Here is a 27,427-nt window from a genome sequence, read left to right as displayed (position 1 = left end):
AGTTTGCAAAAATCTGTGTAGGTGGATTTGGGCACACCTTTATGCAGAGATGCAGGTCAGTCCAAGAATCCAGGAAAATATTTTTTCTTGTAAGTCTCACAGTTCAGGATTTATGAGCAACAATATAAAGTTATTTATAAACTACCATATGGTAATGTTGTCTGTACGGACACCTAGTTAGATCTTTGCATTTCTAACTTTTCACTAAAATCCACTGAAATCTGTTCTGTGGTGTTTGAGACATCCTGTTAACTCCTGGAACAAAGAGACAGACTGGACTGAAAACCTCCCCGGGCGGGAATAACTACTTTCTCGATGGCATTTAGTCAGGCCGTGACTTACGAGTCAAATGAAACGTAAGCCCAAGACTCTCTCTAAAGTGAATTTAAAAATGAAATAATGGAACGTGCGTGACGATAACTTTAAAACCAATGTGTTTAGCGACCATCTGTCACATGGAGACAAATTTCAAGGACATTAAGGTGTTTTATCTCTCCAAAGAATGAAGGAGGATGTGCGCTTGGTGGTGATTTATGCTGCTGTGTTTGACCAAGATAAAATGGAGGGGAAGTGATCACGGGAGTGCTCTGTTGCATCATGCATTGCCTGATGACTTACTTGCTGAGGGTGAGGGTGAGGGAGTCTGTTGCTGCTCTGATCTTGTTTTGTGCCTCCACATGGGTCATGTCCTCTGCATTAGTGTTGTCGATGGACACCACCCAGTCTCCCACCCCGACACCGGCCTGAGCTGCCTTCCCGCCCGGGGTCAGCTGGAGAAAAGAAAACACAGGAACACGACGCAGACAGGAGATGACGGATATGTGAGAGGAAACATGTTACAAAGGGCAGATGCATGGCCATGATGGCACACCGCTAAGCATTCTTTAGTCCAAATGCATAAATATTATGAACTTAACAATTCTGCAATGTTTGTATCCATCTTGTTCTTTCAAGGTTGGTATGAAATAATCACCAAACACACTGCACGTCCTTTAACTTTGTCTTCGTTTCACTTTGGTTTTCCTAGTCGTCTCAAAAAGAAAACATTTGAAGAAAGTACTTAAAATGCCATCATCTCACACAGATCAGCAGTTGAAAGCAAAGTGCAGGAAATCTAAACACACAAAAGGCTGCCGCAACATATGTTAACAACACTTAATGATCAACTCAGGGAGTCTGCGTGTCTGGGTCTGACAAGCCAGCCGTGATATTTCACTCAACGCCGTCGAGAGCACACTGTGGGTCATCGTGATGTCATCAGAGGATGATTTACTGCAGATGTGAACTCAGACTATGAAAGAAACTCTGGCGAGCTGCAGACAGAGACCATGTGTTACACATCGTCACGTCATTTACTGGAACAACGCAGCTACTTTTTCCATCCGCACAGGTAGGTCATTGGTCAGCCTCACTGACAAAAGAATGACATCATCCTGTCGGGGCTGTCATGTGGACCGCAGAGTCAAAGCTGGAGTCTTGTTTCAAACACAAAACACCCGACTTAGTCTGCATAGGTAGTGATGGTGTTCTCCATGTACACAGACCATACTGTCTGATGTGTATATTAGCGGTTCTGGAGGACACAGCAGAAGTGCCAAATCGTGTTTAGTAAGGGCTTAGTCAGCTTGCCCATGCGGCTTAATGAAACTCGAGGCTTGTGTCAAATTCTCAGATAACTGGAGTACAAAGTGTTCAGCATCAGATAAGTGAGCGGGTGCCAGGATTTCTGGCGAAAAAAACCCCCCTCTGATGTCATGGATCCCTGCAAATGTTAGCTCATCAGAAGCTCAGAGGACTCAGCGGTTCAATCAATACTTTTCTGCCATGTTCAGCTAAGCTATCACACTCGCCGCTTTGATTCTGCACATTAAACATAAACACTTGCATGAGCGGGGAGGTAATGTGTTCTGTGCGCCGATGACAGCTCAGGCTGAAAAAGTACCTCGCATCCCACAAAGACGACAACGTTAAAGCCTGCCTTGAATCAAAACACTGCAAAGCTAAAAATAGGGAGCGATGCATTCCTCAGAGGCAATCCAAGCTACAGTTATTTTACAGCCAAGTTCAAACATCACTTTAATTGCCTTTGATTTGCACTCACTGGAAGCAATTAGAGGGGTTAAGGAAGAAATGATTTCTCCAGTTTGGAAAGAACTTCAAAGTTTTAACAGCTTACACTGGGGAAAAACAACTATGACATGGACACAAGTGACAGACTCTGAAAAGGGGCACAGCCTGGCATGATGCCACTGAGGTGCACGACAGCGAGCCCCAGCCCTCTTCCTACTACTGCACCAATAGCAAAACTCGAGCACCTTGTCATTTTACCAAAATGAAACAATGATCTTGTTAGCGTTTAACAACATTTCCCAAGAGCCTTAGCCACAGAAGCACTGTCAAAGCCTCGAGTAAGCTGTCATTGTTTAATTAATTTAATTAAAAATGAAGCGGTGTTAAACTGTTACTCGCCATGTAGCATAGAACATGAACAGAAGGGCCCGTCAGTGTGTGTCGTCCTTTCAGAAAGAATGAAATGAAGCTATTGCAAGTTAACCCTGAACTGAGGTGGGAAAGTTATTCTATTTTTGATTAAAGAGAAAAAACCCAGACAGGTGAAGAACTAAAAGAGAGACTTTGAATAAATGAGGAAAAAATGGTTTGATGAATATGAAAACGATGGAAATCATTTGGTATGCAGACACCAGATCTCAACACAGCTGAACACCAATGGGAGATTATGAACAGCGTGTGACAGCTACACTCTCACACCACCATCACACAACAGTGAAAGGGTGGTGTTCATACCTGCAGCAGAGTTTCAGAGACCTGCAGCTCTGAAGCAGTTTTAAAGGCTGGTGGTGGCCCAGCACCTAACTCAGACGTTGCATGTCGGTGTTGCATTCAATGTCACCCGTCTGTGCTTACTACAAAATTACAAACCATAACTGAAGATATGACCTATACTTCTGACCTCTAAGTGTAAAATGAGATTAATAGGGAAAAAAAGAGAATCTATGAAGCTGCAAAGATTGTTGACTGTGCGTGCATGTGTTGGAGTGAGTTGAGGGACTGACGGACACGGACACCTGTGCTCCTGGCTCAGGTTCAGAGTGCAGCTGCTCCCTCACTTGAGAAGGCAGCAGTTAAAGTTGCTGCGCTCAGGCCTTTGGTTGGTAGGGGGGGGGCAGAAACCCAATACCCCCCCAAGCAGTTTGTCAATACGGCGAAGGACAGTGGAAAACATGTTCCTGAATGCACCGTACCTCACAGCAACCAGGGAGCTAACATGATGGTGCAGCCGTGATGTATGATAACACCACATACCAGCGATTAGAGAACGATGCTTTTTGATATGGCCAGTTCCTCTGACACATGGTATAAATGAGAAGCAGCCTCATCCTCTTGCGCATTGATTTTGTGCAAATATGAGTGGAACTCACCTCACATTAATGGCATGACATTTGTGCAGCTGAAGATATTCACAACTGCAGGGCTAGCCTAACGGTTAGTAACCAGTTTCAAGGCTCTTTGGCAGAGCACAGCAGCAGAGCTGCTTTGGTATGCTATTGAATTTCAAAGCATTAGCCAAACTTTCAAAATGCATCATCTTGAATTCACCTTTGAAGCGCTTCCCTTAACCGACCCTGCAGGTGAACCAGGACCTCATATTCGCCCCGGGCTAGTTACTCCTGTTTTTGGCTAAACTAATAATGCACTAAAATTTATCTACGGCTGTAGATATACTGGCCATGCAACTCTGCACCAGCTCACTTTTATTCTTTCCACGGCTATTTGGGGGCCGAGAGACAGTCTGTCCTTACATCACTCACACGGCACAGCTGATGCAAAGCCATAAATATCCCTCTGAGAAATGGAAAACCAAACCTGCAAGTATGTGGTTCCCCCCGTAATGACTGCAGTGGAACACCTAGCACTAACTCACCTTAAAACACTGCTGCGCTGATCACAACATAACACATTCACATCTAACTAGCCACACAAGAAATGCCCCCTGCGGGCAATCTATCAGTAAGCACTGAATTATTAATTCACCCCTCTAACAAGGCCTCTTTTCTGGAGTTTGTGTGTGTGTGTGTGTGTGTGTGTGTGTGTGTGTGTGTGTGTGTGTGTGTGAGGGAGAGAGAGGGGAGGAGTGTTTAAGAGAATACAAGCGATAAAGCAACAGATGGTCTACAGGCAGTCAGACAGAGACACACAGAGAAACAGGAACATAAGACTTGATGACACATCCAGCTGTGGCAGTGGACAGACATTCACAAATCTCCCCACTTGCTTACTGATTCGACATCATCTGTGACTTCCTCCGAGCGCTTGATTTCAGAGGTACGGCATGTGTTTGTCGACAGAAACCAGGTGGTGCTCCGGAGGCTCAGTTATGGTATCGTAATGTTTATGGAATGACGGTGGCACGAGATCTGGGGCAGATCTACGGAGAAACTCCTCAGAGGAGTTTTAGGGCTGCCCCAGTCTGGGGCTGACTCAGTGGAAGCAGCAGTATAACAGTGTTACGGCGGTATCTGGCTTCCTATATTTTATGCCTTTCCTGTTGAAACAGGATGTCGGCGCAGTCGTGCCGAGAGAGATACAAAGACCTCTGTCTTCTCAAGGTCACGGACGTCAAGAGAAATTCAAGACAAGTTGGCACAAAAGCTTGTTAGAAAAAGGTTAGGGCACGGTAGACTGTTTCTGAAGGCAGGATCGAACTCACAACAACTCGACTGAATGTCTCAAGATTTTCAGAGGTCAGCTTTCATGGCAGGAGATGCTGGTGTGACGAGGGCCTGGACGTTTAGCCCATGTTTGACCCATTCATATGAGATGGCTGTCAGGCGATAATCCTTCAGCATTCACACAGACTCAAGTCAACAGCTGTAGCTCCAGAGACACTAGTGCAAGACCAAAGAATTACATTACATGAGTACTAGCACATAAAGGTGAGTTTCAGTTGTTGGTTAAAGGGCCACTCGATTTTACGAGAAGCTCGGGTTACGAGTCATGGTCCTACTCATTCTGTGAAAACGTTTGTATAATGTCTCTCGTGGCTTTGAGAGGTCTGAGGAAATAACCCCGATGATGTCATCTGATGTGGTCATCGGGGTTACCTCAGCTCGGGTGTGGAGACTGCAGATTTCGAACAGAAATGCTGCGTTACAAAGCGGAGGTGGAGAACTTAAAAGACGCTGACCGGGCAAAGGCTGTAGCGAAAGACGCTATCAAGCTGCATTATGGGATATGTAGGTTGACACAAGTAAGCAGCAAAAACATTAAATCCCCAACCCTATTAGAAACGTCAGCTCGCCAGAACCAAGCAGAGGGGTCAAGAGGCCGGGTCCACTGAGACGTGCAGCCGTACCAGCGTCACTGTGACAGGGTTCTAATGGCATTTCGGTTAAAAGGAGAAACGGCATTGCTTTCTAGTTAATTTTATTTTTCCTTTGTTTTTCCTTAACGGCACGGTGAAAGGTCAAGAGAACTCAGTGCGGATTTCACCGCTTAGAAGTTTTTATGCTTCATCTGCTCACACAAGGCGAAGGAAGCTAAAAAGTAGGACGCTGATATAAAAAAAAAAAAAAAAAGTCAACCTAAAGTTATGTACATATTTTTTCAGATGATAAATGGGTGTGCACATATTACGCTGAGGTCAAAATGTTATTTTTCCTTTCACAGTGACTTAACGGATTGTCTCGGCAGGGCCCGCTCTCCTCTGATCTCACTATTAAAGTATTCCAGCGAGATCGGGGGAGTACATCACATGCACGGTAAAAGTGAGTGTGCAAGACGTATTAGACACAGAAAGGAGACAAGCGGATTGTCTGTTGGCAGCGACAGGGTGGATACGAGAAAAATCCCAGGAATGCTGAGAAAGCGTGGCTTTCCAGGCTCGCAGACAGAGGAGGCAGGAAACAAGCGCATTCACCGAGCATGGAAAGCTATACACCAACTCACACACACGGGAGGAATCAAGCCACAGACCCACAACTTTCCAAATGAATATAAACCCTTCGCATCTACAACACGTCGACACATAGAGCAGAAATGATTACACATGAAGTTACTGGTGATGACGGTAAGACCGCACTAAATAAGTATGAGCTCTGAATAAATCCAGTCTCAACATCACTAATTGTCATGTGATCTACACAAAAAACAACGCGTCGCTCATTCAGGAGGTATCACTGCCAATCTCTCTGCCTTACAGCCTTTTACTGAGCCTTTTGTCCTGTCACTCCACATGCTCCTCATTGTGTAATCACTTTTCACCGACTGTCGGGGCTGAGATACTTATCTCATCAGCGACAAGCCAGTAAAGAAAGACCACCCACTTATTTCATCCAGTGTAAGCTCACTGAGTGCAGGCCCGGCATTTCTTCCTGTTTCTAAGGGACACTGTATATCTTTGAGGTTTACGTCCCCTTGTTGGGTTGTTTTCATCCTCTGCGACCGTGTGATTCACTGTCCGGCCTTTTATGACAGTCGCGGGGAGAGCCAGCGGTCCACCAGGAGGTACAGAGAGAAAACCTGTCACATCTTTATAACTCCTGCACCCTGAGGCCTGGCAGACTGCTGGACGAGCCACAAAGATATTAGCCACTGGCCGGTCGTTACAGCTCTGGGTTGTTGTTTTTTTTCCAGAATGGGAGCCATTATCAAAGCTGCTTAGGCTAACCTGGGTCTGACAAAATGTATGGAGAGACACGCAGTGGAAGGGCTTTGCAATACAGAAAATACAAGCCACATCTCTGCCAGGGAACCATCATCATGATCAGCATGCATCATGTACCTGGATTGCAGAAAAACTGGCCTCCTGCACTGGCTTATTAGTCAAGACCGTTCAACTACAATTACAGATACGCCCACTGACGTTCACCCCTACAGCCCGCCTCGCCTGTCTAGACTGAAATCCCTCAAAGTGCACTCCAAAGATCCCACCCGAAATCCCTCTTTTGTTTTGGGTCATTCGTCAAATAAGGTTTTTACATCCGTTTGGTCTTTTATGGGTAGAAGAAAATGTTTCTTGTCATGAATCCAAGGGGAACATTGCGTTTCTCACTGCGATGCCTGCCAGAGAACAGAGCAGATACAAGACATGTAGTGACAAGGCTGCTGATAGCTGCTGCCCTCACCACAGGATTACGTCAGCTCTACACACACACACACACACACACACACACACACACACACACACACACACACACACATACCCCTAAGTGCTCCCTATGATACATTACAGACTCTATGGGCCATACACTAATCAAAACAACGTAAAATAGTGCATCACTTCTTTGCCGATTTTCAGCTTAACTTCATATCAAAACTGTGACCTTTTGGCAGTGACAAAGAAACCAAGAACTCTAAATGTTTGAAAGACTATGTGGGATAACCTTGAGAGGCTCGGGCCTGACCCATATAACTACCTATTAACTCCTAATTATCTCTAAAAGAGGAAACTGCAAATTCTGAACAAAACTGATGATTTAATAAATGTAAATCTATTCTAACATTTATAGATCACCCCAGCCTCTAAGGTAGCAATAGAACAAAGTCACTAGGGAACGAGCGCATGATGGATCTGTGCGCGCAATAGCTGGCAGCAATGGTGGAATGATTTTATGTGTGCGTGCGTGCGTGCGTGTGAGCGTGTGTGTGTGTGTGTGCTCTGCATGTGAGAGTCTGTGTGTTTGTCAGGCAAAGCGGCACAGTGCTGCACTTATAAGGCCTGGAAAGTTGTTGCTGTAGCTTCAATCGTGACACTAGTTTATAGAGCATTTGAAAGTGCATTCAGGGACGAGGTGGTGGCCTGACATGAAGAGCGATAAGCACTGCTGAGACCAACGACATGAACGATTCATGTTATTAAAGCAAAGACACTGCATGTTAAGACTGGATGGATAAGGGTTGGTATATACCATTGGTACCCAAACTGGGGGGCAGGTCCCTCTAGGAGACGTGGAGCCACTCCAAGGTGGGGTGTGGGTGATCAGGGGAAAAATATAGAGTGAAACTAAGCTGAATGAGCGTGATGATACTGTGCTGCCCTCTGTTTCACTAAAATTCAATTTGGATCTTTTTTTTTTTTATTAATTGCTTCCCCTGTCGTTGTCACTGACTGATAAAAAATTGTAAGGTGGGGGGAGTGTACTTTTTCAGCTTCTGAAGGCGGGGGTATGTCAGAAAATGTTTGAGAACCACTGCCATATACCATAGAACAGGACCACCACATGTACTGAACACCAACAGAATCGTGTCCAAAGGCCAAAATTTTTACTGTTCGTAAGCTTGGAGGAGCATAAATGACTGAAAACGATGATCGTCCATGCAAATCTACAAGAATCAGTGATCACAGATGCAGAGAATTACAAAAGTTGACTCCAGTAACAAACGGTTCCTTACCCTTGACACGGTGAGGGGCATGCTGAAGTCCTTGCCGCCCTGCAGCCTGAAGCCCCAAGGCGCCGGGCCGCTGAGGGTTATGGAGTATGCGTTCATAGCCTTGGAAGAAAAGGGAGGAAACAGCGTCTTAATTAGTCAGGAAGCCCAGAAAAGGTTTTCAAGGCCACACATCCCGTTCTGCGTTATCCAAGCAGCCTCGCTGAGGTGATCTGCATGCGTATCCTACACAAACACACGCGCTCCACACAGAAAGTGACATTTCAAGTGTTTTCTTTCAGAGCATGTTGTATTAAATCTCGGATAAAGAATAACCATCTTACAATAAGTCATTCAACTTTCTTCTCTCTTTTGGTAGAAATAATCAATTCAACTATTTGAATTAGGCTATTTGCTGCTGGGACACAAAGTTCCTCTATGAATGAACACACAAACTAATAGGCTGCAGTCCCTTGTGTCATAATGGGAGGGAAGCATTCATATAGAGGCATGCAGAGACATTCAGAGTGTAAGAAAGCACAGCACGATGCAAACGAGTGCCAGAGAAAATATCAGCATCGTAAATCTACAATCAATTCAACACTTATCTTTCTCTCTGAGTGAGTACAGCCAACTCATTGTACTCACTTCATAATTCAACCATTAAAGTGAACTAGAACCAAACGCCGGCCCACAGCATATGCAAACTTGCCTGGACGTCTCTGAATATTTTTCTGAATTTGTGCATCTGTGAAATCCTGAAAACAGCGTGAAACTACGTCACCAGAGCTAATTATTGACACTGAATGGCAAGTCACCAAATAACCAGGTAATTTTAAGAACCCGAGGCAACCTGAGACGCGGGGCTATGTCACAGGCTTGCTGGCGAGTTACAGCTGTACCACTGACCTCTGTACCTGCACCCCTAACACAGCCCCTCCTCCTCCTCCTGTTCTTCCTCAACCCTGCCAGGTGTCATTGCACGTCGTGACCCACAGCCAGGTACCAAAGATGCCACCACGCAAACCTACCTTGTCCTCAAGGGCCGGCCGAGAGCTACAGAGTCAACAAGCTAGGGCAAGCAGATTCCCTCTCCGTTGGCAAACCCTACCCCCCCAAGTCCACACTGTCTGTGACACAGGCGAGCCCTCGCCTCTCCTCACTCCTCAGAGGCTATATAAGGAATGTAAAACTACACCAAACTATTTCAGCCCAACACCCACATGAGTCACAGAGAGGAGGGGGGTGGAGTAGGACGGAGAGAGGTAACGTCAACTACCTCTACATTCTGGCAAATGCACACTACATAAAAGTCAATAGATTTTTTTTTTTTTTTTTTAAGTGTACTTGAGAGGCGGCAGACGGCCACAACCAAAGGGAAGCTTATGGAATTCCACATTCCTTCAGGAGGGCATGAAGCACAGCACAAGCAAAGCAGCAATTATATTTAACATCAAGTCCTTAAAGCAACAGAGGAGCTCACATACAGGGAAAACCTGAAATGAGACGTGCTCATAGAGCGCATTAAAGAAAACATGTTCCTTGGCTGAAGTACTATGAGGCAGCCAGGCAAACCCTCAAATCATCCCATCCGTAAAAACTCATTTAACGGAAATCCTTTGAAGAGTTTATTTGTACGTGCCAACGCAACACTGAGGATCATATAAACAGAATGCATATGCCCAAACTTGGATTAGTTTGCTGTCACTTTTCTCGTATTACACTTCCCACAGAGCAGACCAAGAGCAAAGAAAATGAATTATGAGATAGACAATAACTGGAGAGACCCACAGAAGCAACAGGTAAGCTTGAGATAACAACTCTGCAAATTGATTATTTGTTTTAAACAGATTATAATAAGAAGCCGGTGGAAGAAACAGCGTGAAGCCGGATGCATTTCAGTTAATTAAACAGCAGTCTAGATATAAAGCCAGCTGATACAGTAAACATGTTAGTAAAGCTTGAACCGCTCATTGAAGCGACGTCGTCCCTGTTTATGGTATTGCTATTTATAATCTCTCAGGGTCTCACTGTCATATTTCTATAGGAACTTGCACTTTTAATGCCAGTGCTGTGTACTATCCTCAATTACGCGGAATTACACGCTTTTTCGCTTCTTTGGTTAACAGGCTACGCAATTATGAGCTTATGTAGCTTACTTTTAATTGATTTCAGCGCGTCCAATACAATGACTTGCAACAGGTTATTAAAGGCTCCACTGTGAACACTGAAGCCTGGAAAAAAAAAAAAAAAAGCACTGAAATAAGCTTCAACTCTCCCAGTAAAAGCAGCAGGAAGACCGGACGAGTGATGGTTCAGAGGCGCTAGGCGAAGAGGAGTAGAGCACGGCCTGTGCGGAAACTCCCACCGGGACAAAGTTGGCTTGAGAAACAAGAAGCAACAGCACACACGAAGGAGCGCGTCCGGATCAGTTCGCTCACCTCTCGGCCCTCCTGTTCGCCAGACATCGCGACTCAGCGTTGTGTGTAAACGGGCTAACTGTCGGACTTCCTTGAAGCGGACGTCAGGAAGCCACCGTGGATCCCGTCGGTGAGCACCGGGATCATTCCCTCACAATCTTTTTTAGCAGGACTCGGCTGAAACGTCAGGAGTCACATGGGCCGCCGCCTCGTCTCGTACTCCTGTAGGCTGAGAGCCGGGAGAGGCCGAGCTTCACGGGCTCCTCAGCTGAGGGACCCAGCACATCAGACACAGTGGATTTCACATGGAAAGCAGTGATCAAAACAAACATCTCAGCTGGACATGTTTTACCATCATTAGATTAAATGTGCTGAAACCACACTGTAAAAATACTGTGACAAGCACGTGAGCATAATCAGAACAATGTGCTTGAAGTGTTAAAAGTAAAAGTACTCACAGCAGGAAAATGGCCTCTCTGACTGTTATACTATTATATATCATTAGATTACTATTACTCATCCATTCATGTGTAAGCAGGATTCACTGTTGTAGTTAGTTGAGGTGGAGCTCATTGCCATTTTGTATAGGACTGACACTAATGATTATTTTCATGATGCATTAATTATATTCTCCATTAATCGATTCATTGTTTGCCTAGAAAACAAAAACAAAAACAGGAAACGATGAGGAAAAACACCTTCACAGTGCTTGTTTTGTCCAACCAATAAGTACTAAGTACTTATCTTACTTTTAAGCAATTGTTTAATTGAAATATTTTAACGGCTTAAATTATCTGCGGTCTCCTATTTCCAATGCGAAATATGCTGTGTAAAGTTGTTATTATTATAAGTACAAGATAAAGTAACTGCGACTTTTAAAACATCACTTTGAGATAGTTGAGTTCGGCCGCTGACTGCAGGTCCAGGCCGAGTGCAGCAGGCGGCCAGCAGGTGGCGACAAACTGCAACAAAAGGGAAATGGTCCCCTCAGGGTGCTGCCCTGCTCCATCATCACAGTGGTTCAAGTGGAGAAATCATGAATCATCAGTGAGGGCCTGAAGTGAAAGCTTAGATTGTTCATTACAGACGGGTGAATTGTTTCCCACAGTAGCCTACTTGGAATAGCTCATAGTCGACTAAAATACTGAAGTTGTTTCTATCAACGTTGCATGACCGGTGGCCTACTGTTGGGGCTGTGACGTTAGCTAGCTAAACCTACCGAGCTCAGTTAAACTTGTGAGCACTTTTGTGAAAGATGGCTGACAACGGAGTACACCCGGCGGAGGAGGACCCAGCTGCAGCTTTTCTGGCCCAACAGGAGAGTGAGATAGCGGGGATAGAGAACGACGGCGAGGGATTTGGGGCGCTGGAAGCGGCGGATAACCAGCAGCCGTCTCAGCTGCAGTCGGTCAACTATGGTAAGTTTGTGATTGAGCTAATGTCAGCTAGCATGCAAATAAGCTAACTAAAGCTAGCTAACGTACCTGGCGGTACTGAAGTAGGGGTAGTTTGCGGAGAATGGCCACATCCCTATATATTATTCACGACATCCCTAGTTGAGACAGTCAAGTGGTGTATTTTTAGCTTGCATTGGCTAAACTATTAATTTACAATTACACCAATGTAGCGTTAGCCCTGTAACATTAGCGTAGCTGGCTGACGGCAGTGAGTTTGTTTCACAACGCACGTCAGTAAACGTCAGTCATTTTCCAGCACATTGACCTGATTTAGTAACGTAGATATGTTAAACTACACAGCATTAACATTTTCAAACATCGATCATGACCAAGCAAGTTTATGCAGGGACTGAGCTCAATGTTACTAGCAAAGTGTTGACACTTCTCCGGATAAACCTGTCCTGTCAGGCATCATCAGGGTGGAACAGGTGCAGCTGCATTCTCTGAGGTCTTAGTCTGAAAGTTCAGTTAACCTGTGAGCAAATTGACAGTAAGCCAGCCCAGGTGAGGGGGAAGGAGAGCGAGCTGCAGAGCTGCAAGAAGCCCATTTTAACATTACACTTTGTTTTCTTACGACAATGTTAGACGGTTTCGAAGACGAGCCTGCCACGGTGAATGGGGACATGTTTCAGGTGAGCTCAGTGTGTCTTTTGCTTGTTTCCTAAACTGCATTTAATCTGTTTGGATGTGTGGCTGAGTTTTATTCTGAACCAGAGCTGCAACGATAAATGGATTAACGAGTGGACTAGTCATGGATTAATTGGCCTGAGTAGTTTTTTAAGTAAAAAAAGTAAAAATTCTCTGATTCCAGCTTCTTAAATGTGGATGTTTTCTTGTTCCCTCACTCCTGCATGACAGTAAACTGCATATCTTTGGGTTGTTAACAAGACATTTGAGGACATCAACTTGGGTTTTGGGAAACACTGATCGACATGTTGGAGACCAAACCACTAACCGATTAATTGAAAAACAGATTCATCGACAATGAAAATAGCCATTCGTTGCAGCCCTAGCCTGAACACCACCAAATATCTTGATTTGCTTTCCCGTTATTTATTTATTAGTTTGCACTGCCATTCTTCTGTTGATGTAATGGGTTCATGTACCCAGTATTTGGATCCAATAAGCTGTTCATAATGGAGTAAATGTTTTCTGTTCTCCTAAAGGAGTCCAATGGCCCAACAGACAACTATGCAGCCATTGCCCAGGTGGATATTCAGAGGCAAGAGCCAGAGAGTTTACGCAAGTGGAGGGAGGAGCAGAAGACACGCCTTGATGCATTAGGTGAGCGAAGATGTTCTCCCTGGACAATGACTCACACTGCATGACGCACTTCCTCCTTTGCAGATGTGACAAGTCACTGCAATTTTGTCATTTTGATCTCTTTGTCGTTAAGCTTGTAAGACGAATGATGTAGAATATCTGTATGTGCCACATTTAGACCTGATAACACACCGCTTCTCTTCTTCTACTCTTCCTCTTTTGGGGACGATGTTGGTCTCTGTTATTGCACCCTGACAAGACTCGGCATCCAAGGCAGCAGAGGCAGAATGGAGAGAGAAAGCCAAAAAGGAGCTGGAGGACTGGCATGTACACCAGAGTGAGCAGATGGAGAAGAACAAGGCCAACAACAGGTTAGGGTCTGACATGTCCCCCGTTAACATGCAGAGAAGGAACAGGTGGTTTATCATGATGATGTGATGATGCTGTAATCACTGCACTGAGCTCATTCTACTCAGATTATCAAGTTAAGTATTGTATCGGTAGACTGTAACTTTTCTCAGTAGAAATCCTACAACATTTGTTTTTTTCTGTGCATGTCAAGTCAGATGCACTGTGTGGCAGCAGAAACACTACATTAACACGACTGAATGTGCAGTGATGGAGAAAATTCTATGACTTATGTTGGACTCACCACACCAACGGATCAAATGTTGGAGCATTCACAATATTACCGATAGGTCTGCTTGATTACGGGGAAATATCCAATCACGCTGTCACTACACGATGTGAGTAGCACATGTGCGTCAGTCAGGTTGTAACGCCTGACTGACATGTAATCCCAACCACTCACACATGTGCTGCTCAGATTTGACAGCTGGTGACGGGCAGTGTAGTTCTTTTCAGTGGACTGAAAATCACTTCATTAACAGGATTCGAACATAGGATTCGTTCATTGAACTGTTCAGTGCTTCACCAGAGCTCTGACTGTGTAGGCCCACTCGCTGAGTGGAAACAAACGTTCCTTGGTGTGTTTTCAATTGTGCCACACTGTGGTAGGAAGGACTACTGGAAGGAGGAAAATACCTTTACATAGCTCCAGCAATTTTCACTGGCATTATTTTCCATCTGTGCTCATTTTGCCAGTATCAGGTGTAGACGGGTACAGACACCTGAGTGTCGTTCAAGATCTGACAGGACAAAATCGTCTCAAAATTGGGCGAGATTAATGTAGTCTGATCCAGGCATCAATGGATAACCAAGCCCCTGGATGGATTATAAGAACAAGCAACAGCTCAACAGTTTTAAAGTGTGTCACTACTTACTTCTGTTACAGAGCTTTATTATTATTTGTTCTTTTGAACGAAACGCTCGTGATCGACACTGCATCACTACTTAGTAGTGGCACTGGGGGATTTCTCTAAATAAGATGAGCAATAATAATTAAAAGGGGGTTATACTGTTTGGGTAATCAGGGATTATCACAAACAACGGCTCACTTTGTGCTCAACATGCTACAGCCTGGCTGAGAGGGAGGAGTGAAGGTGCACCGCTGTAAAGGAAGGGAGCGTCCTCGATTCGAACACGAGACAAAATGACAGCATCACTGTCAAACAGCTTGATCTCAGTTACGTTGTGTTCATAATCAAAGTCATCACAGTTGAACACAAAGTTCGATTAATCCCCAGCCCGAACTGCTGATCAGATTTTTTTTATTGTTGATGTAAGAGCAGTCTGTCTACAACTCGAAGATTGTTATTTCAGTCAATCCATGTTGTACGTCACGCTGAGAAAGACATTGCAGGCTTTTCCTTTTCTTGACCAAGCTAACCCGTTCTTCTCTCACACTTTCCAACAGACTCTGTCCAAGTCTGGCACGGTATCACTCTGCATCTGTGGCTCTTGTTCTGGCCAGTTTCTTCCTCTGTGTCTGTGACAGCACTGAGAGACAGTCCTCTGATGAGCTATTAGTCCACAGCTGTGTGTCCAGTTAGACCGCCTGGAAAACGAAACAGGAAGCTGGCTAGCTAGAGGGAATGCAAACAGCAGAGAGCAGACGTCTGCAGCCGACTGGAATGCTTGGCCATTCCAGGCTTGTTTATCGGCAACAGCGCGCTACAGCGGAAAGATCGTAGCTAATCTTAAAGCACTTTAAACCTTTTATTTCCACCTCAGCAGAACTGTCTCTCGGTCACTCACATAACCGTTTGAATGCAGACCCTAACGTTTCTCTGCCTGTTGTCTGACACTGAAACTGTTCTCCTTTCTCCTTCTTTTTCCTGCTTTCTTGGCCTTGCCTGCGTACTAGGATTGCTGACAAGGCTTTCTACAAACAGCCCAACTCTGATGTTATAGGCTTTGTGTAGGTTTAGAATTCTTCTGCTTTTTAATGTCGTATGAACTCCCCCGTGAGTTACCGCTAGTGTATTTCCACCTGATGCATGCGCAAACACTGACATTGTTTGTTTTTGAAGGCCTAATTTGGTATTTCTTGCATTTTTTTTTTGATTGTTGCATTGGTTATAATAAATACAAAACACATCTCCAACAAAGTGTATGATTGGTTAAGGAACTGCATGAAGTTAACGTGTATCTTATGCACAGGTGCTATTGGTGTGATTGAAGTTTGTGGTTGAGCGCCGTGTTTGGCTCAGACGGGTTTGCTGGAATGGAAAGCGTTCTGGAATCCCTCTAATATTGCAACAGATTCATTTGTCTTTCTCTGGTCTCCCTCCCACCTGTAGAGCATCAGAAGAGGCTTTCCTGGCAGAGAGCGACGGCGACAGCCCAGGATCTGAATGGGAGCGAGTAGCCCGCCTCTGTGACTTCAATCCCAAAACCAACAAACAGGCAAAGGATGTTTCTCGAATGCGTTCTGTCCTCATCTCCCTCAAACAGACGCCTCTTGTTCGCTAGAGGAGGCCGCGCGGAGAGTTTTCTTCTAGAAACATTGCCTTTTCAGTTTTAACCTCACATTGCATCAGAAGAGTTTGTATCCCCCTTTTCCATAAAAGCCCTGGTATGTTTCTAACCTTTGAAAACTTCCTGCTTTTCTCGATGCCTATGATATTGAAGTAATATACTGAATCCCACTCTCCTGTGAGAAGGTGGACGACTCTTGTTACAACATCCTTTAGATTGTATCACTGCTACACTTAAGAAAATATTGTTACTGTAAGTTAAACATTTTTATTCCCCTTTAACTTATAAATTGTTCTTAGGTCAACCTTACTGCATGCCTCTGCCAATATTTTGGATGCACAATTTTTAGTTTTTCCAGAAATTTGCATTTAGGTCAACGTGGAACACTTACTTAAGCACTATTGCATCTTAGATTGTAACCACTTTTGCCTCTCATCAGTGTACAATTATAAACGCAGTCTTTGTTGACATTTGATGTGTTGTGTCCCTCCTCACCATATTTAACGTAGCTAGCGTATGTTTCTCTTTCAAATGCATAAGCTTGTGGCCTTTTTGATGTAGCTCTTACTCCAGTTTGAGTATTTAGCCAGAAGGGTTTCCTCTTCAATTAGATTCCAGCAAAAAAAGAAAGAAAAAAAGACAAAAATCACGACCAAAGATTTCTGCTATCGTCAATTTTCAAACTTCACACGATTAAAGGCTCATTCAATTTCTCATTTCACTGATTTTTTCTCAGCAGATTTTTTTTTTTTTTGCACCCTTCTTGTGTTACACCGATATGTTTTTGATTTTGTAAACCGCAATCAATTAAGGAGCTAGTGTCAACAGTAATGTCTGCGCATTGTTTCACATGTTGCCTATTTGGACATTATGAATACTCAAAAAGGTGAATGTTAAAAGGGAACTGGAAAATAAAGAGTGGCGCGTGATCACCTAAAGTAATTTGTTCTGAACAGAAATTATGTGTGGCCCAGTGCCAACATCCACCCTTGCATACACTCTAAAGTACACAGCTGAAGGCTGAGTTACTGTGTGTAAATTGGCATGAATGAGGGATTTACCCACACTTTTTAAGCATTGAGATGTTTCCAGGTTTAGCTCTGTACAATGCCTCTGCAGAAGTGGATTTCACAAAGTGCTGTCCCACATTTGAAGGCCTCCTGCTCAAAGGATCGTCAAGTGAAACTGAAAGCGTGGAGTGTTTAAGGTGGACGTTGAGATTGGGCCTGTCTTTTGTATAAACGCCTCCTCCCATTTAGATCTACTCACGCAGGCCGTCAATACGAAAAACTGTTCACCGTGAATTTCTCCACTGATTTTTATTTTATTTTATATATAACCTGTGTAATAAAGGCTGTAGGAGTAGGTTTCCCCCTGAATGCAGTTGTGAGTGTGATTGTTTATCTCAAACACACACACACACAGGACACCAGGTTCAACACAGGTGTAATGTGGATCATTTCAGTGACAACACCTGAAAACAAGACATCCAACCACACAGAGGAACAAGGGCCATGTCATTTCGATTCATCAGCGTTTTGCTTCAGCACTACTACAGTACAATACAAGTAAAATCCAGCCTGCTTACTCAGCCTGGTAAGAAGCTCATTATACATTGTTAATGCAAAATATATCTTCAAGAGAAATTCACTTCTCAAACAATAAATAGTGTTGGCCTTGACACAGGTATCTGAATAATGCCGAGAACTTAACGCATCACTCAGTCCATTCAGACAGCAAGATCAGTCCCACTCATGGTGGATGTGGTCTGATGCCGAGTGGAGGTGCGGGAGTGGTCTGGCTTCATTGCTTGGGTTTCACAGATGTGGCAACGACTCCAAAAATAATGGCAACTATGGTGAAGCCCTGAGCAAAGATACGGCCCCTCATCAACAGCTGGGACTGTCTGGTTTTCCCTTGATGGAAGGCACGGAGACCGTACAAGAGCGCTCCTGCTGTTCCCAAACAACCTGGAGGAGGAGGAGGAGTAAATGTGAAGTTAGGAGCAGGGTCTGACAACAATGCACAGGCTGACAGGGACCGAACCAGAGGCAGAGTCCAGGTCTACTGCACGATCCTTTGGTATAGAGAGGATATTCAGTCCAGGGCTATTGTCACTGTCGATCTTGATTGATTATGAAAATGGTTGGTGATTAGTTTAATGGATTACTCATTGCAGCTCTGATTCAGACACATATTCATTAAGACAAAGGACACCGTTCAGACAGTGTGCCATTAACAGCATGAAAAAAAGCTCCACCCAAATCAAAGGAAAAAGTCCCAAACTTTCATCTAAACCTGGGACTTTCACCTTCCTTCGATGTCCTGGCTGCAGCTCAGAGTTTCAGAGATGGATTTATGGAAACCTCGTAACTTGAAACCGACAGTCCGTTATTACAAACTACCAGAAGTGAGGAAAGGTTTTGAGTGTTGAGATGCCTGAACCTTGAAAACATGTCACCAGGGTCGCGGCGGTTCCTCATCGTTTCAAAGTAAAGCAGGTTAACCTTCATAAAACCATTTCTAACAGGGTTTCCTGCCTAAGCCACATTCAAAGGGCAGCTAACGCTAATTGTTTGGGTCACTGTCAAACGTACAGTCTGTTAGCTAGTTTTCCTCTGATGTTAGCTGACGTAGCTCCTGTTTCCTGACGCCCTGCAATCAGTTTGAGAGGAGTTGACTGGGAAATTATTGATTGAATCACAGTGAAAGACACACTGACACGCTGTTACCTTGCTTGTGTAACTCACCTAGTGGGACGAATGGGTTCTCCTTGGTCTTTCGGATGAATTTTTCTTTGAAGGGCTCATCTTTGACCTTCGGCAAAGGGGTGAATCCTTCAATGACCGGAGGCTGAGAGAAGTCAAACGGCACATCTCCTGCAGGAGATGTTTTCACCGTTTGCTCAGCGCCCGTTGGTGTTGATACCGCCGCCATGCTCACCTCGGCCTGCGCAACAAAACGAACTGAAGAACTACACTTCCGGTTACACTTTGCCCCCAACCTTCACAATAAAAGTGCTGATATTTTCAACAGCGGGAATGACTGGTACGAGTACCATTGTGTCGCCTCCTGGCGTCTGTCATGTGTGCATTGTGCACGATACACAGCAAACTCTGCTGAAAACAAGAGCGTTCAAAATGTCAGTATATTGTTGTGTTCGGCTCTATGTATAAACAACATGGCTCCACGTCAGTGAAAGAGCATGGGGATATGGCAATTGTACAATTGCATATAAAATCTTGAATATAGCACGAGACTTAATGCAGAAACTTCTTTCAAATATGACAAGTAAGTTCTAAAGTTGATTTTCCCATTTTCAATGATAAACGGAGGCCTACAGGGTCAGATACGTATTGTGTAACTACACAAATTAGATACATATCCCACTGCAATATTATGAAGACCTAAGACAACATTTTGTTAAATCAGGAGATGTTTGCTCTTAGCAGGTAGATGACTGATATTTTAATATTACTACTGGCGAAAGTGTTTTCCAAGCGCTTTATTTTTAGTAAGATCCCCACTCTTACCACTGGGTGGCAGCAGTGAATAAAGTTCGGTGTTCCAAGTCACCAAATCTCAAAAAGGAGAAGTAGATGTGATGTTATATTTTTGATCGGAAACAGTTTTGTTTCTAATGGTACAGTGAAAGATTTACAGTACATTTTCTGAACTGTACATAAATATATATTAAACTTTCCAATCGGGTTTATTGTCAGATTCCATCAGATGTATCCTGTTGAAGTGTTATTGGGCATGACAGTGAATACGTTCCTGCGACCCGAAATCCCCGCTAAGAAGACAAGAACTATACATGTCTTACAGTTATGTATAATTATGTATAGTGTCTTCATAAAAATACATATTTATCAATATTCAGGGTAATTTGCAACCATAAAAACAGGTTTCAAGGCAGTTTTTGGACTCCAGCTGTGAGAGCAGTCAAGAAGCAGATGATGCCCCAAAAGGAGCCAGTGTCATTTCATGAAAAGAAACATCTCGATGTCTGCTGAACATGCAAGTAAGTAAAAGATGATCTTTCATAAAACAGCACACAAATACTTTTCAATCTTTTTATTGAATATTAAGGTAAATATTTCACATTAATACAGGCTACATAAAGTAGAGCCACTATACGACATGAAATTTACTCTCATTTTAACCCTTTTTAGTATGTAAACAATTATACATGTATTTACCACTCTAAAAGGTTCTGATTTCTCTTTCTCTTTAGGTAATCATCATCTAGTTCTGGGCCAAGTTTAAATAGCTACTTCATGTTGAGCCCCCTGCAGCCCAAGAACGGTGTATGTGGGTTTAAGTCAAAATCGCTAAACTACGCAGAGAATGGATCCTGTTGAACAGGTGATCGCGCATGTTTGTTTGCATCATCGAGACACTGCTAACAGCTCTCGCCCAATTTCCTCTTTTCCTTGTTTGAGATAGGCACATCAAAGAATGGCGTCAAGACAACTTCCAATTCTTCAACCTCCGCTCTGCACTCTCAGGTCTCCACTAAAGTTAACTTGTTGTACGTTTTTCTTTTTTCCTTTGTCTTATTCGGTCATATTCGTCAGTTGGTATTTCATGTTTGCGCTGTGGGTCATGCTGTGTGCGTTTGATTGCTGTGGACGCTGTCTAGTTGACGTGGTTCAGGTGCACATTGCCCACATGAGGTGCCCAGGTACCAGGCCACACCTGAAGGGGAACAGGACAAATAACAAAAGATGTTAGAGCGGCTGTGGTCAAATATTATATCAGACTAATAGCAGAAATACAAGCCTGACAGCTGAACTTTAAGCATGTGCTCAACATAAAAGAGGACATTACCTGCTGTTGTGGATCAGAGTTATCTGCATTGTTTGGGACCACTTTGATTATGGGGCTCCATGCGGGGTCACCAGCGTGCAAACCATTGTACATTGGTCCCCCCGGCCCCTCTGCTATTGGAGGATGAGGGGACAGCATGGTTCCTCCATACATCGACATAGGCATTCCCTGAACAGACAATAACGTGTGATTGGTAAAAGGTGTGTACATAAGTGGAAGAGAGGTTAAATCATCTACAGAGTTACAGCTAATGTCACCTTTGGGAAATCCATGTAACTGTTGGGCAAATGCTGAGGCTGGTGGTAGTTGTTAGCAGGGTTTGCGATGCCCGTGTCATCCTGCTCCATGGGCTGGTGCTGAGAGAAGGCCGACTGCTCTGCCTGCAGCTGAGGATGCATCATGTGGCTGCTCATCAGAGGCTGGGACCAACCAGACATGGCTTCTGTACCAAGACGCACAGGAGGTTTGGATTATTAAGGATATCAGTTACTAGTGCACACTCACTGAGATTTGACTTAATTCCATCAAAACAGAAAAGGAAAACAAAATTTGCTCTTACCCGAAGCGCTCCCGACCCCGAACGACCAAATGCCTCCCTGTCCAACAGATGCCGTGTAGCTGGTGGTGAGGAGGGGTGGGTTGACAGAACCTGTCTGCCTGATCCTTGCCAGCCGCTCTGTGCCGATGGGTGGGGGAACCTTCCGGTCCTGCTGCGAGGAGCTGCCTGGCTTAGGCTGGGAGGGAGGGGCCACAGCTGAGGTGGAAAGGGCCGAGGATGACACCGTAGAGGGAGGCGGAACAGGAGATTCACCTGTTAGACAAGAAACAGTAAAGGAGGAAATAGTCAAGGGGAAGATCAAATATACACATTCATTTGCACATTGCCTTAAAGACACAAACGGTTTTACTAAGCAAAAAGTGGGGTTAACAGATAAACTAGCCAATGTAACAAGATCTGTTACAAAACTGCTTTTCTAAAAGTCTGAATTGATAACTCAAGGCTGTAAAGTCATAAAGAACTGACAATGCTGAAAAGAAGAGAGTGAGCCGAGTACCTGATGTGGATGCACTCCATGGGTGAGGGGAAAAGTGCTGTCTGCTGAATGAGGGTGTGCCAACTGGTGTATGACCATGCAGATACACAGGATTGCCAGAGATACTGGTGGCATAGCTGGTCAGTGCTGTGGGTCCAGACAATTAAAGAGACAACTGATTATTCAGCACACAAGGAAAACTGTACCTCAGAACAGCAACTTACCAAATACAAGGCCTTGTTTTAAGAAACGTTTCTACTATGCAACCTATACACACGTATATGATTCCATTCTGTTTTGATAGATGTGCATGTATATTGTTTCTAGACCCATTTCGGCAGGGACTTATTTGTTAGTTGGGATCCTCTTAAAAACTCATCCTTAATCTCAAAGGAGTTTTAAACCAGTAAAATAAACGTCAAGAAAATGATCTTGTACAAACTAAAATGAAAACAATCATACCAATGGGGCTGTTGACCATCCTCTGTGAGGCAGAGCGGTAGCCAGGGGCTTTGGAGCTGTCTGGAGGAGGTGGGGGCATCATATTCTCCATCTGGCCCATGCTCATGTAGGCTGGTGGGGCTGAGTATGACTGCTCTGGAGGTGACCGAGCTGGCAGGTGGCATGCACCCCACACCTGATTGTTTCCAACCTGCAAGGCAACCATAATCAGAATTAATGGGTGCATGACTGATGCTTTGTAACAGCCAGAAGAGGAACCTCGATGTTGTTCTGTTTACTTATGTAAAGTCACAACAGAAGAAAAGCCAAACTGAACTAAGATGTACGGATACCGTTCAAATTACACATTACATCAACTGACCTGGCTATTGTTATCAAATATGCTGCTGAAGTTGAAGAGGCCTGCAGCACCGAAGTTGGGGGGCATCTGCTGAGGCTTGCCTGCACCGGCCACATGCTGCATCTGGGAACCGTTCATCATCCCGAGGTTAGCGGAGACCTGAAGGGAGCCTGGAGCCTGGGCTTGAGCTTGGGTCTGGGCTTGTGGAGGCAAACTTGTGGGCTGGGATGTCTGGTTTTGGGTCTGTTTCAGGGATTCTTGCTGAGCATTGAAGGGCACAAACACAGACTGTTGCTGCTGTGTCTGCTGCTGTTGCTGCTGCTGCTCAGGCAGGGAATAGTAAGGCCCAGGTGGCTGCATACGATGGGAGACTCGGGGCGCAGGGGCTGAGAAGTGGGGTACAGTGTTGTTGGCGTGTGCAACATTGTGTGAGAGGACAGGAGGAGGTGCTGAGGGGAGGTGGGAGCTGTGCTGTGGGGTGAGAAGGGGTGGTGGAGCCTCTGAAGATGGTGCAGAGGAGGGAGGGGGAGGTAACTGCTGCCGAGGCTCTGGCTTGGGAGGTAAAGCCATGGCGGGAGCAGAGAAACCCAAAGAGTTGATGCTCTCACTGACAGAAACAGGCTGGTTCTCTAGAGGTAGAGAGGGCTTGTCTTTTCCAGGAGGGGCAACAGCACTGGGCTCTGTTTTAGTTGGCTGGATTGGGGGCTGTGAGATAGGTCCTACCGGCTGCTGAGGGGCATTCGCGGTAGTTGTAGTGGAACTCTGATGTGCAGGAGAACCTGTGCCTCGTACTGCATTGCTGCCACTAGTCGAAGTGGCAGCAACAGACACAGGGGTGACACCAGCAGGCTTGGGGTCAGGGGCGAAGAGCTGTTTTCTGACAGAGGAAGGAGTGGGGACACTTGGCTGGGGATTGTACGGGGTAGGATTAGGGGTATGAGGCGAGCCTGCAGTTGTAGACGTGTTAGGAGCAATGGTGGTGGTGTTGGTGGTCGTGACTGAGGCTCCCGAGCTGGCTGCGTTGCTGTGCTCACTATGGGTCGAGTTGGGTCTGGCCTGGCCTCCGGTGCTGCTGGTTCCTCCATTGTGTTTGGGGGAGCTGTTAGCACTGCCTGGACTCACGGGACGCACAGGGAAGGGTCCCCAAGTACTGGCGGCGGGAGAGAAGGTGCCACCGAACTGGGCCATGGGTAGACGAGGGTGTCTGATCTGGTGCATGGTCTGAGCAGCCAGTAGAGCCAGCTGAGGGTGGGCGTATGCCAAGGGCAGAGACACGGGGAAAGGCTGTCTGACGTTTGACGACAGCCCCTTCCCGATCTTCCCCCCGGCCTGAGAGGAGGATGAAGACGAGGATGAAGAGGGCTGGAAGGAGACGCCTGTGGAGGTGACCAACGAGCTCAGCGCCTTTGGTGCTGCGGTACTGGGGAAGGAAGCTGAGGCTGTTTTCGAGCCTGGGGCTCTGATGTGATTCCGGGGGATCAGATCTTCAAGCTCTTTGGCTGGGTCTTGGATTAGAGCATTGATTAGCTGGACTGCATACCTTGTAGATTCTGTGCCTCCTCTGAAACAACAAAGCATGCTTTCTTCAGACTACACTCTTGTGTTAAAAAGTATAACAAATAAAAATTTAATTACTTTCAATTAAAGTTCAGTTTCTCCAACGGTCTGCAGCACATGCAGCTATTCAGCCAAAAACTGGAGACTACTATTGCTGCTGCCTCGTAGGTCTCATGCAATCAGCCTTCTCATCCTGAAGATCTTCTTATCTTCTATCTAGTTTGAGGCTGCATTTTGCTGGCGTTGTTTGGGTCAGTGTAAAAAAAGCAAAGCCAGCTTATTGCGGGATCACTGTTTAAAAAGGGCAACCGTTGTCATGACAGAGACAAATGTTTTTGTGGGAAACTTTTTACTTACAGGCCTAAGAGTGCTGATCATTGTATGTATGCAGATGATTTGATTATATTTTCATCCTGCAGTGCCTGGCTTCAGCAGCTCTGGCATATATATTGATAAGGTGATGACCTTCACATTACATTTAATGCCAAAAAGAATGCAGATGATGAGATGTAAAGACAACAGAAAATTAAACGTCCCCGAATTCTACTTATATGAAAGTGGTCTGCTGCTTTGTAGTCCTGACCCAGGAGAAATGAATGACATCTTTCAGACTGGGCTTACATACTTAATGCAGCTAACCATCTGTTATACTCCAGTTGCTGTGGTGTTTACAGTCCACCAGAGGGCATTGTTTTGTTTTGGTTTTTTTACCTTATTGTGATCATCCTCTCCCCGTTCTTGTCCTTCTGTTTGTCGACATCAATGTGAGCTCCTGTCACGTCCTGGATGGCTGTGATGTTGCAGCCCCCTCTGCCCATGATCCGAGACACGACGGAGGCTGGCACAGACAGCTTCTTTGATCTTCAAGAGAAGCAGTGACATTTCATTATTTATGTGTCTATACTGGCAGATGGCAACACCGCGGATTGTAATTTACATCAACTGACACCCACAAAACAACCAAGTTCCGTGCAGAATTTTAAAACCATCTTTCTCCTACAAGTGTGTGCACATAAAGTAAAACTTGGCCATGTCAATGAAAACCCTATGAAAGTATCCAGGGTACAATGAATGAACCACTGACCTTCTGACCACCTCCTTCCAACCTTCTTCTCTCTTCTGGCCTCTCTTGGGGCTTGTGAGGCTGAGTTTACTGTTGGGTGAGGTGACAGGGAGAGCCATGGTCTTGAATGGAGAGGGCAAGGAGTTGGAGGTGGAGTCGATCATGTCCGGAGCTCTGTGACAAAACAGACAAAGCTCTGATTCAATTGGATCACAGTAATGAAGGCAAAATCTGTTCTATGTCATGCTGATTAACAGAACAGAATGCTTTTAAGTAAGCTAGTCACCACAGTGACAGAATAAATCTGCAACTGAACAAAACTTACAACAAATAGTTCCGACATTCAGTATTTTAAAACTCCCCAGATAAGCAGCTGCAAACACACAAGCTGCTCCAACAGGGACTCACTTTTGCGTTGGTTTTGAGATGGAGACTGTGACCTTGTTGTCAACCTTGCTGTCACTCTGTGGCTGAGGACAATGTCTCTTCTCTGGGCCGCGCATGAGGATCTGGGACTGGGCCGCTCCTGAGGAGGGGGCTGAGGAGGAGGAGGAGGAGGAAGAGGAGGAGGAGGATGAGGCGGAGGAGGTGAGGTCAGGGAGGTAGTTGAGCTCCTGACTCTTGCCCCCGCTGCTGCTGCTCTCACTGGCACAGTCGGTGCTATCCAAGGGGTCAGAATCGCTGTTGCCACCTGTCACTCCCCCACCCCCACCCCGGGGCTCACCATGGATCTTGTTCTTGTCAGCCTTGTGCTGTGCTAGTGCAACCTAGAGGGAAGACACATACACGGGTACTTGTACATGCATAGTCTGGATAATCTGCAAAGCACATTGTGAGTCAATCAAAGACAAACAACACCACTGATAAACGCTGTGGCACTCACCTGTGGATCCTGTAATATGATGGGTTCATTGGGCGAAGAGTCCTTGGTTTTGTTCTTTTTGTTCTTGCGATTGGTGCTGGGTGTAGTAGCCACGCTCGCTCGCTTCTTACCAAAAGCTGTAGTGAAAGTGGTGGAGGTGGCAGATATGCCAATGGTGGTGGTGGTGGTTGCACTCGGAGGCTCAATGGGAACCTCTGTTTCTGAAGGGGGAAGGAAAGGGAGGCGGTTAAAATTGAGACAGAACATTTATTAATCACTTCATTCTAGAGCAAAATAATAAGTACTAAAAAACTCAAATCCTACAGCCTTTTAACTTGCAGCAAAAGTCCTAACAAGTTACCATCAGCCGAATCCTCCTTCTGCTCCTGCATCTCAGAGGAATCTTCCTTGGTTTTCTGCCCCTCCTCTTCCTCCTGCTTCCTCTTCTGCTCCTCCTTCTTCTTCTTGCGTTTCTCCTTACGCTTCTCTCGTTTGGCAGCAAGGGCCTGCTTCTTGCTCTCCTCTCGGGACTGTCACACACACAACACAGAGTCATTTCAAGAAGGTTTGTACTGATCCAGAGTGTGCAGTCGATTCAGAATGCAGTAGCCTCCCAAAGCAAAGCCACAGGATGTGTCATTACCTTCTCCAAGTCGAGCTCTTTGAGGAGAATGCTAGCATTCTTGTTGGCCTCAGCTGCCTGCTGGTCTTTGGCTTTGACAATGGTCTCCATGCACTGGTGGCACTTCTTCAACAGCTCCTACAACAACAGGAAACAAACACCTGCAGTTAAAGCTCTGCTAACATCTTCATCAGTTCTGTCAGTTCCCATATGAGAAGCAGACAAATGAGTGAAAAGGAAATCAAT

The 27,427-nt window shown here is 45.2% G+C and overlaps 4 protein-coding genes across 15 annotated transcripts in view; 1 reads left to right on the top strand and 3 right to left on the bottom strand.

The window, feature by feature from the left end:
• Positions 1 to 11,008, bottom strand: part of pdlim7 (PDZ and LIM domain 7) — a 31,423-nt gene extending 20,415 nt beyond the window's left edge. For 3 of the 5 annotated variants that reach the window (XM_076738591.1, XM_076738594.1, XM_076738595.1), the window contains exons 1-3: positions 10,830 to 11,008; positions 8,413 to 8,511; positions 619 to 770 (exon numbers count right to left, since the gene is read on the bottom strand). In XM_076738591.1, coding sequence (XP_076594706.1) covers positions 619 to 770; positions 8,413 to 8,511; positions 10,830 to 10,856 — 278 coding nt within the window. In that variant the 5' untranslated portion in view covers positions 10,857 to 11,008. Of the gene's footprint in view, positions 1 to 618; positions 771 to 8,412; positions 8,512 to 9,419; positions 9,494 to 10,547; positions 10,599 to 10,829 lie in introns of those variants that run through there. The other 2 variants (XM_076738593.1, XM_076738592.1) reach the window with 2 other exon arrangements.
• A 764-nt stretch (positions 11,009 to 11,772) lies between these two features.
• cltb (clathrin, light chain B) lies at positions 11,773 to 17,787 on the top strand. 2 transcript variants are annotated; one of them, XM_076738905.1, is made up of 6 exons: positions 11,773 to 12,226; positions 12,851 to 12,897; positions 13,432 to 13,549; positions 13,788 to 13,899; positions 15,795 to 15,848; positions 16,231 to 17,787. In XM_076738905.1, exons 1-6 carry the CDS (start codon positions 12,064 to 12,066, stop codon positions 16,400 to 16,402), a joined length of 666 nt encoding a protein of 221 aa, XP_076595020.1. In that variant the 5' UTR covers positions 11,773 to 12,063; the 3' UTR covers positions 16,403 to 17,787. The 2 variants fall into 2 exon arrangements, with proteins under 2 accessions (XP_076595020.1, XP_076595021.1); XM_076738906.1 differs by lacking the exon at positions 15,795 to 15,848 and having other exon boundaries at positions 11,778 to 12,226.
• Positions 17,788 to 17,837: 50 nt separating this feature from the next.
• On the bottom strand, positions 17,838 to 19,374 carry higd2a (HIG1 hypoxia inducible domain family, member 2A). The gene is made up of 2 exons (XM_076738907.1): positions 19,159 to 19,374; positions 17,838 to 18,378 (listed from the first exon to the last, which is right to left on the bottom strand). Exons 1-2 carry the CDS (start codon positions 19,343 to 19,345, stop codon positions 18,212 to 18,214), a joined length of 354 nt encoding a protein of 117 aa, XP_076595022.1. The 5' UTR covers positions 19,346 to 19,374; the 3' UTR covers positions 17,838 to 18,211.
• A 1,096-nt stretch (positions 19,375 to 20,470) lies between these two features.
• ankhd1 (ankyrin repeat and KH domain containing 1) overlaps positions 20,471 to 27,427 on the bottom strand; it is a 28,505-nt gene continuing 21,548 nt past the window's right edge. For 6 of the 7 annotated variants that reach the window (XM_076738543.1, XM_076738542.1, XM_076738545.1 and 3 more), the window contains exons 27-39: positions 27,203 to 27,319; positions 26,921 to 27,089; positions 26,581 to 26,780; positions 26,106 to 26,464; positions 25,719 to 25,871; positions 25,346 to 25,495; positions 23,099 to 24,638; positions 22,738 to 22,927; positions 22,297 to 22,422; positions 21,801 to 22,052; positions 21,499 to 21,683; positions 21,242 to 21,409; positions 20,471 to 21,109 (exon numbers count right to left, since the gene is read on the bottom strand). In XM_076738543.1, the coding sequence (XP_076594658.1) occupies positions 21,050 to 21,109; positions 21,242 to 21,409; positions 21,499 to 21,683; positions 21,801 to 22,052; positions 22,297 to 22,422; positions 22,738 to 22,927; positions 23,099 to 24,638; positions 25,346 to 25,495; positions 25,719 to 25,871; positions 26,106 to 26,464; positions 26,581 to 26,780; positions 26,921 to 27,089; positions 27,203 to 27,319 (3,669 nt within the window). In that variant the 3' untranslated portion in view covers positions 20,471 to 21,049. The remainder of the gene's footprint in view (positions 21,110 to 21,241; positions 21,410 to 21,498; positions 21,684 to 21,800; positions 22,053 to 22,296; positions 22,423 to 22,737; positions 22,928 to 23,098; positions 24,639 to 25,345; positions 25,496 to 25,718; positions 25,872 to 26,105; positions 26,465 to 26,580; positions 26,781 to 26,920; positions 27,090 to 27,202; positions 27,320 to 27,427) is intronic. The other variant, XM_076738548.1, reaches the window with a different exon arrangement.

Source organism: Chaetodon auriga, chromosome 9 (assembly GCF_051107435.1).
Source record: "Chaetodon auriga isolate fChaAug3 chromosome 9, fChaAug3.hap1, whole genome shotgun sequence".
NCBI lineage: Eukaryota > Metazoa > Chordata > Actinopteri > Chaetodontiformes > Chaetodontidae > Chaetodon > Chaetodon auriga.
Note: the sequence above shows the minus strand (reverse complement) of the source record. Positions and strands in the feature narration are given on the sequence as shown.